General features: G+C 38.2%; 1 protein-coding gene across 2 annotated transcripts in view; it reads right to left on the bottom strand.

The window, feature by feature from the left end:
- Nucleotides 1-210: 210 nt before the first annotated feature.
- Nucleotides 211-9,795, bottom strand: part of ABHD17B (abhydrolase domain containing 17B, depalmitoylase) — a 584,428-nt gene continuing 574,843 nt past the window's right edge. For both annotated transcript variants that reach the window (XM_049770975.1, XM_049770974.1), the window contains exons 2-4: nucleotides 8,738-9,207; nucleotides 4,316-4,495; nucleotides 211-1,738 (exon numbers count right to left, since the gene is read on the bottom strand). In XM_049770975.1, coding sequence (XP_049626932.1) covers nucleotides 1,519-1,738; nucleotides 4,316-4,495; nucleotides 8,738-9,204 — 867 coding nt within the window. In that variant the 5' untranslated portion in view covers nucleotides 9,205-9,207 and the 3' untranslated portion in view covers nucleotides 211-1,518. The remainder of the gene's footprint in view (nucleotides 1,739-4,315; nucleotides 4,496-8,737; nucleotides 9,208-9,795) is intronic.

Below are 9,795 nucleotides of genomic sequence, written 5' to 3'. Positions count from 1 at the left end.
TATGAGTTAAATTTATGTTACACAGTGAAGAAATGACATTGAAGGGGCTCAAGGCTAATTGTGAAAAAGAAAAAACTCCCTGACTGAAAGAAATGTGATAAAGTTTAGAAAACTGTAAAACTACATTTTATGAAGACAAATGATTAATAGTGTTCACTCCTAATATTACTGAGTTGAGAACATGGAAAAAGGCAAATAGGCACAGCAGAGTGGTATATTTTTTGTTTTACTGTTAATTTGACACATCTGAACCAAAGCATTCACAATACTTGATATACTTTAAAGAGAATCATATACTATAATCTTAAGACATAACCACAGAACAAGCAGAACAATTAAAACTACATAAGGCCTTAAAATATATCCACAGTGTATATTATTTCAATATTCATTCATTTACAAATGAGACTACATACCGTTAATGTTTTTTCTTTCATTGTTTTTTATTCAGGCAGGATTCATTCAAGGAAAGGCAACTTAATTTTTGTGTGAGCTTTATTTTTTTTTTACTACTCTGGTTAATATAAAAGTTATGAATTATTAAGTGTCTTCATAGCTCCTATATAGGAGGGAATCCATGATAATTTCTGATAGTAACCCAAAACAAAAAATCTTATTCTTAAAAACAGTGACGTGAAAAGGGATCAAATAGCTAGTCTGTTTGTGGTCTTGAAGAACATCTAATGGACTTCCAAGTTATCTTATAATGAAGAGTACAGCCATTCTACAAGAGTCAAAATTTAAAACATCGCATACAAAATCATTCTTAAAGCTCTAACTTCCATTTAACTAAAATAAAAAATTTAAGAAGTTGCCTCATAGTACCAAACTTATAAATTAAAACTAGTTAAAATTCACTGCTATCATGACTTTTCATTTACAAGGTAACTAGTTGGTTAATTAACAGATAGCATAAAAATTAAGTCTTTACATCATATTTTTTTTTAAGAAATAAAATGTATGGTTGCCAGGAAATACAGAAAATTCAATGTATTTTACAACAAAATAACCGTTTAAACCTCTATCCCTATACAACAGGGCTTAGGTCATCTCTAATGAACTCACATATTTTATACAGGTTATTCTATTATGAGTACTTGTTATTTTAGATATACAGACTTTCTTGAAAGAATATTACATTTGTATACCAGGATAAGATTTAGTACATTGAGATGTTTTAAAAATATTTATAAATTTGTTTCTGATATGCAAAAGCATTTGGCAATACTTTTACAGCATTTGATTTTATAATTAAAATTTTATACAGTACTCATTTGATGTTAAAAAAAATTCACAGAAAAAATATAAATTATACAGCTTGACTGCATGATACTGTTATTTCCAGTTTCTAGTTCTGGTAATCAAAACCTTCATTAAGTTTGTTAACAAATCATTACCTGTACATTTATGAAGGCAACTGACATGATCTGCAAACAAAACTTTCAGGTTTTATGCTTTTTACCAGGGTGCAGTTCAGCAAGAACAAAATAAACCCAGTATGCAAATTTACAGACTATTTTACAAATTTACCAGTTCCTGTGACACAAACTGTTTCAACCTTTCAAGGTACTGTCCATAAAGTTCCACATCATTGTGACCTGCCCCTTCAACCCACAGAGGTTCCACAGGTCTTTGGCACCGCTCAAATAACGCGAGGCCATGTGAAAAGTCAATGACTTCATCTTCAGTCCCGTGAATTATTAATACTGGAGAGGTTATCTTAGAGATTTTGTCAATACTGTATAGAAAGAGAAGGGGGAGGAAATCAATAAATAAACTCTGAACAGGAAAATCTAACAAACTTTTTTGTGTTGCACCTGGCCAGAATTGGAACAGAACAGTTTTTGAGTCAATTCAGGGAGGGACATGTCACTTTGTATGTAAATTAAGACTCAAGAGTTAAATTATGAATATTCCCTACTTAAGGATTATCCAAAGATATAAACTTCATAGACTTCAGTTCTGGGGTAAAAATTCAGTGAATACTATCACCCATTTATCTTTTTGCAGTGTTTACAGGGGGTTAGGTAAAGGTGAGACAGAAAAAATAAAAATAAGGGAGAAAATACAATTGAATGTAAACACACAGCCCATTTCACACCACACAATAACCCAGGTCTAGGGACTGATATAGGGACGGGCAGCTGATGAACAGCTGATAATGAACAGCTCCTTCAGTCTTAAAAGCCCTATAAGAGAACCCAGTCTTACTCTGGTGAGGGACTGGGCTTAACGTTTTTCCTGGGAAAAAAAAAAAGAAAGAAGAGAGAAAAAACTATTTGGAGTGATGGCACAGTGGTGGGGTGTTTGCCTTGCACGTGGCTGACCAAGGACAAACCACGGTTCGACCCCCAAGCACCCCATATGGTCCCCCAAGCCAGGAGCAATTTCTGAGTGCGTAGCCAGGAGTAACCCCTGAGCGTCATAGTGTATGGCCCCAAAAAACCCCCATCCCACCCCAATTTCCCAAAAAAAGAATGTTAGGTACTTTCTCATTTTTTATGTTGCCATCTACTCTAGGAATTGGGGTGTGTGTGAATGAGGCTCTTGCCACACAGAGTTTAGGACAGAGGATAGCACAGTGCCAAGTAAACACAAACACACTAGCTGTTTTGAACCCATTTCCCCCATGTACCTCCAAGAATACTGGCAGTCAGAATTTTTTTTTTTTTTGGTTTCTGGACCACAGCCCACAGGGGTTACTTCTGATTATGTGCTCAGATATTGCTCTTGGCTTGGGGACCATATGGGACGCTGGGGGATTGAATCTGTTGTTCCTAGGTTAGCACGTGCAAGGCAAATATCCTACCACTCGTGCCACTGCTCCGGCCCTGGCAGTCAGACTTTTATTGTCCATGGGGGTAAGAGAAATAAATCCTAGATGTACCCAGCACTATAGATATAGCCTAAATAATCATAGGCACTAGAGGTCTGGTTAGCTGAGAACTACTGAGATCTTTTGAGCACTGCCTGAAGTCTCCCCAAAATAAAGAATTCTTCCCAGCTATGACAGGAGTAGGCAGACCTAACAAACTGTCTTGAGAATCATATAAGTAATCTTTCTTCCAAGTTTGTCTAATATTATATAATTTTACTTTGTGGCAGCAATAAATTTAACTTAAGACAACTTATGTCATCTAAGATATCTTTGTATTTAATTTACTGATTTTTACACACTTTTTAATTCTCCCTCCAACTATTTCTATGAATCAATCCACTGATTTTTATGCACACTTTAAAATATTCCTTCTACCTGTTCCTAGGAACCACCACTACTAAGTGTTGTATGGAAGTGCTTCATCATCCATCAGCAACTCAAATCACAATCATGGAAATTATATACAAGTCTTTTGATCAGCATCCCATATTTGGTCTGATACTTAGTTCTGTCAATCTTTTTTATTTTTTGTTTTATTTTTTGTGTCACACCCTGTGGCGCTCAGGGGTTAGTTACTCCTGGCTCTGTGGTCAGAAAATGCTCCCGGCAGACTTAAGGTACCATAGGCGATGCCGGGATTTGAATCACCGCCCATCCTGGCTGCGTGTAAGGCAAATGTCCTACCGCTGTGCTCTCTCTCCAGCCCCACTTCTGTCAATTTTTATTTCCCAAAATCGTGACGTAGCTCCATCTCCAACATTAATACCATAGTTTAATCTATGAAGCCTATCATACTTTTCAACTATTATGTTAACATTCAACTTCTTGATTGATCTGTTATTATTCTCTTCAAAATTCATAATTTCTAGAATATATTTAAAGTAACTCATGACTGTGAACATTAAAAGCATCCTTAAAAATTTTTTTTGGACCAGGGCAAGGCCTGCCTGTCACCGAAGCCAGGCTGGTTCTGCCTCTTCTTGCCAAGGAGCGACTTGAGCTCGAATTGGGCCTGGATCGATTCATCAAGGCGCTAAACAAGCAACAGCATGAAAACATCAAGAGGCAGCTGGAAGACGCCCTGATAGAGTGAACTCTGCTCTTCCAGGAGTCCAGGGAAGTGCTGACCCCAGTCTCTTTAGAGTCCAGACTGTCCATAAGGTTGGGACAGAGGTTTTCTGCCTGGGCAAGCTAGTAGTGGCAGCTCCTCTTGTCTCATCCTCTTCCTCAGGTAGTGCCTGGTATTTTATAGAAATGCGACATTTTTCAGCCTTTGCTCGTGTGTGTGATTTTTGTAGGGTTCAGGGAGGGAATCCTAGAGCAGTAATGGATGTGCTCTGGTTTTTTTTAAATGGGTTTATATTTTTATATGCTTTCTAATAAAGTCTGTATTCTCTTAAAATTTTTTTTGGAGTTACTTTGAATACTGATACTTACTTGGGGAATGCATCAAAACAGTATGTCTTCTTGGTATCAGGAAAAGCAACTCGCATTCCTGAGGTCAGAGGAGAATGAAGAATCACAGCAGCACTCTCATATCGAGCAGCAAGATCCACAGATGGGACTGTCCCTATACTTTGGCCATATATAATCACATTTTCAGGACGAATGCCATACCTACAAAGTTCAAAAATTTAAAACAAAACAAAAAAAAGATTAACTGGTAAATGTACACTCATTCCAAATGTCTTAAAATCAAAAGCTAAAAGTTTATATTTAAGGTTTTTAAATTCCTAATTAATCACTGGCACCCTCAACACTTCAATTTCTATATTCGTCATTTATTACAACATTTAAAGGTTTAATAGGCTTATGCTTAAGACTATGCTTTGCTTATGTGTGTATCACAGGCCAGACAGAATGAGCATATGCTCTGCAGGCAGGGGGTCTTGTTTGATTCCTGGAATAGAGAAAGGGGAATAGCCCCTGGTAGGAGGCTCCAAAACTCAACCGTATCTACTTGGCTAAAGTATCATTTTAGTCAAGACACGTTACCATTTTTATTCAAATTTGACTTTACTTACTTGTAGAAATAAACTAACAATTGAAAAGATAAACGAGAATCTCAAATTAAGTTTCAGTAAATTATGACATTATGAATGTTAACATGCCTTTTCTCTAATACACCAGATGTAAATACATAAATTCCATAACATAGATGCATACTACATTCCAAGCATATTTGCTGTCTAAAGTATAAGTACTAACTGTAAACAGCAAAAAAGAAAAGTAGTTGTAATGAATAAAAATGGGATTAAGAATTATAAGTGACCACAAATGTCTTTCCTCCAACAGACAGTAGTAGTAAAATCTCTATCTGCAAGGTTATTTAACAGTTTCTCTAAAAAACTGTTAAATGCAAATAAATTTACTGGGAAAGAACAAAACCCTGTACTTCCATTTCAGTACTAGGTGAACTAACCAGAGAGTAACATAACCCCTACTCCCCAGAATCTCTTCCAATCAGCACTACACATGCATTTGGATAAACTCCAGGATTAGATTCTCTTTACTCTAGACCACCTCTAAGTATAATTCCAGGAAAATATTCTTGACAATAGTAAGCACCATTTGTACATACTTCATAGGAACAAAGTCATTAGGAAAATGAAGACTGACATTAGTACAACTCCTGAGGCTACATGTCACTTGTCAGATAAATAGAAGCACTGTTGGTGCTAACTATGGGTTTGGGGCTAAAGCTAGCAGTGGCAAAGCTCCAATGAAAGCTGCCAGAGCAGCAAGCGCAGCTGCTGACTTTGCCTGAGAGGACTCAAAGCAAAAAGATAATGCTATAGTATGAACCAGGAAAGATTGTAGAGACCCAATCTAATCTTGTTCAGATGCTTACTATACAGATGTTCAAAGTCAATAAGAAATCTATTAATAGATTCCAGGTATGCTGATTTCTAGGCCTAATACCCTTTTCAGTACAGCACAAAATAATAAGCTTAAGAATTCAGGCAGCCAGTTGTGTAATGATTATTAGTCTCCTATTTGGGGAATTTTAGAGATAGTACAGTTGGTAAGGCCTTGCCTTGCATGCAGCCAACCCTGGCTCACCAACAGAAGTGATTCTTTAAGCACAGAGCCAAGAGTAAGCCCTGAGCTCAGCCCGGTGAGCCCCCAAGACCCTTATTTTGTGCTCATCTATTGGGGTTATTATGGGTATTCAATTCTCCAAAAAAGAAGGTGATAAATAATAAACTATTACCCTTTAGTGTTAAAGCCCTAACTTTTTACTTTTTTTGTTTTTGGGCCACACCAAGTTACGCTCAGGGGTTACTCCTGGCTATTTGCTCAGAAATCGCTCCTGGCTTGGAGGATCATATGGGACGCCAGGGGAATCTGTTCTAGGTCAGCTGCATGCAAGGCAAACACCCTACCACTGCGCCATCCCTCTGGCCCCCTAACATTTTACTTTTAAGAAAGTAAAAAAGCGGGGCCGGGCGGTGGCGCTAAAGGTAAGGTGCCTGCCTTGCCTGCGCTAACCTTGGACGGACCGCGGTTCGATCCCCCGGTGTCCCATATGGTCCCCCAAGCCAGGAGCAACTTCTGAGCACATAGCCAGGAGTAACCCCTGAGCGTTACTGGGTGTGGCCCAAAAACCAAAAAAAAAAAAAAAAAAGAAAGTAAAAAAGCATGGATTCTAATTATACATATTCTGTAAGATGATAGGATACTGAAACTGAAAGGATCTTGGGGTTCATTTAGTTTCATTTACTCATTAACATAAAGAGAAATTGGAAACTGAATCTAGTCTTACTTTTTAAAACTCCTCCAAATACGGTTGAACATAAATTTATATTAAAATATTTGTGGAACTACGGAGAAATCTACCTACCCATCTTTGTTCTTAATCAAAACTACTCACCAAGAGTGTTTTATTAAAAGATCAATTAAAGAAGGCTAAATTTTCTTAGTTTTCTTTTAAATTGATAACAGCTTTAAGGGCTGGAGAGATAGTATAGTGGTAAGGCGTTTGCCTTGCATGCAGCCAATCCATGACAGACAGTGGTTTGAATCTCGGCATCCCATATGGTCCCCTGTGCATGCCAGGAGTGACTTCTGAGCTCAATGGTGGGAGTAACCCCCCGAGCGCAGCTGGATGTAACCCAAAAACCAAAAAAAAAAAAAAAAGATTTACCATTTGCAAAGTATGATCATAGATACGATGCTGAAATGGCTACTAATTTTACTTTTTTTTTTTTTTATTTCTGGGCCTCACCTTTCAGCGACCATCTGGGATGCTGGGGATCGAACCTGAGTCAGCTGCACTTTGCTAACCCTTTGGCCCCTGGATATATTAACTTATTTCTTTTGAGTTATCCTTCATGATATTTGAATGTATTAGTGATAAAGCTATATTTTAACTTAGAATGTTTAAAAACTACACTAAACAGTTGAGATATACTTTAAAAGGATAAATTATGACCTGTACATTATAACTAAGTCTTTTGTGAAAAATTAATTTTTGTGACTAAAGAGTTATAGTTTAAAGAGCTGGAGTTCTTGAAACTTGAAAGTAAGTTCCATTCCCTGCACTGCATGGCATCTGAGTGCTGAAATGTTAGGTCAATAATCTAGTCCAGCATCTTCACAAATGACCCCCATAGTTCCTAATACTGCTTCAGAGACCCCATTCTCTCAAAATTAATCCAGAGCTAGTAATCCTGAGTTAGTAATTTTACCTGTTAACTGAAAAGTAGTCACTCATTTCTAGCCTGAGGGCCTTTTACTCAGATCAATGCATCTGAATCTAATTTTGATTTTGATTATTTTAAGTAATTCTTAAGGGCCAAAGATGTGGCCAAGGTGTGATGCCCTGGCTTTAATACCTGAAACCTCACCCAGATATTAAAGTAGTTTTCAAGTTTATAAATTAAGTAGTTTTTACATTATGCCACTCCCTTGCCCCTGTCAACTCCCAGTATTAGTCACCATTCAATTAGTAAAAAAAAATTCCCTTTATAAGTAATTTTCCAATAAGAATACTAGCAAACAGTTCCAAGTACATCTTTCTTCCTCCCTCCCTCCTTCCTTCCTTCTTCCTTTGATTTTTGGTTTTGGCCTACACCCAAAAGTGCTCAGGGGTTACTCCTTTACTCCTGGCTCTGCACTCAGAAATCACTCCTGGCAGGCTTGGGGGACTTTATGGGATACCTCATGCAAGGCAAATGCTCTACCCACTGTGTCATCGCTCTAGCCCCAGTAAAGACATTTTCTAAAAAGGTTACAGCAACCTTTGGGGAATAGTACAGGGTCATAAGAAAACTAAGCCCCCAGTTAAAATACTCAGTGTCCCACATGTATGGTGTGTGATATGGCAGCTCTGCTGTCTGGGATTCCTGGAGAAAAGTAATCTCTGGCCACATCCAGAAGAATGGAGTATTACCAAAAGGGGAAAAGACCCTGGTGAGCAAGTTTGTGAGCACAATAACCCTAGGAGTACACGGTAACCATTCACTTGTGGCCTCAGCTAAGAGTGTGAACCCTAGAGAGCACATGCATGCCCTACCACCAAAGAATTCACAAGCCTCAGTGAGTTTTGCAGCTGAGGTTTATTTTAAGTTTTGCACCTTTTAAAGTGCTAAGGGATCAGGAATTACTCCTGACTGACACAGAGGACCATATTGGGTGCTAGGAATTAAACCCAGGTCAGCTACATACAAGGCAAATACCAGACCTGCTGTACTATTTCTCCAGCCCATCTTTTGTTATTAAAAAATCATAACTTTTCACAGTATATATCTATGAAGTCTATTAATTCAAGGTAAAGTTACAAAAATATCCTTTATTCTAGTCTCGGAGAAAACCATCATAAATGCGGAAAATACCTTGCAGCCATCATTTATTTACCTTGTCCTGAGAGCAAGCCAAGCAGCTTCTATATCTGCATAGAGGTTCTTTTCTGTGGGTTTCCCAGAACTTGCACCATATCCAGAATAATCATAGGAGAATATATTACAATTAATCCGTGATCCCAATCCTATATAGAAGCTGCTCATCTGACCAAGATCCACAGCATTCCCATGTGAGAAGAGTAAAGTGTATTTGGCATTGGGGGAGCAACGCACAAACATGCAGGCAATTCTGTTGCCTTTACTGGTTCTAGTCATGAAACATTCAATAGCATCTTTCTCTCGGGAAGAATACTGCCAGTCTGCTCGCTCTGATAGATGCAAAGTCCAGCGGCTTCCACTTTCATCACACATCAGTGTGTAAGTTGGATCAGGTGGTAAAAATGCTAATTTTGAAGCGATTTTTCCTGGACAAGGTGGACAGCAGAAGAGACAGCATAGCTCACTAAATGAAAGATTATTCATGTTCTGGAAAAGAAAAAATAGAAAAAACTTTAATGAGGGCTCTATATTTTCGTGCAATAAAAGATTAAAACAAAAACAATGGTAGGGCCGGAGCGACAGCACAGTGATAGGGCATTTGCCTTGCATAAGGCTGACCCAGGACGGACCTCAGTTCGATCCCTGGCATCCCATATGGTCCCCCAAGTCAGGAGTGATTTCTGAGCACATAGCCAGGAATAAACCCTGAGCGTCACCTGGTGTGGCACAAAAACAAAACAAAAAACAATAGTAAATTTTACTGATCCCTGGAGTCTATCATTTTATTTTAATTTTTTTGTTTATTTGTTTGTTTGGTTTTGGACATGGTGGAGCTCAGGGGTTACTCCTGGCTCTGCACTCAGAAATTACTCTTGGCAGGCTTGAGGAATCATATGGGATGCTGGAGATCAAACCCAGTTGACTGCATGCAAAACAAACGCCCTACCCACTGTGCTATTGCTTTGGCTCCAGACTCATTATTATTATTACTATTATTTTTTTTTTTTTTGTTTTTGGGCCACACCCGGCAGTGCTCAGGGGTTACTCCTGGCTGTCTGCTCAGAAATAGCTTCT

Source organism: Suncus etruscus, chromosome 3, assembly GCF_024139225.1.
Source record: "Suncus etruscus isolate mSunEtr1 chromosome 3, mSunEtr1.pri.cur, whole genome shotgun sequence".
Lineage (NCBI taxonomy): Eukaryota > Metazoa > Chordata > Mammalia > Eulipotyphla > Soricidae > Suncus > Suncus etruscus.
The sequence above is the reverse complement of the archived record's forward strand: the minus strand, read 5'-3'. Positions and strand labels throughout refer to the sequence as shown.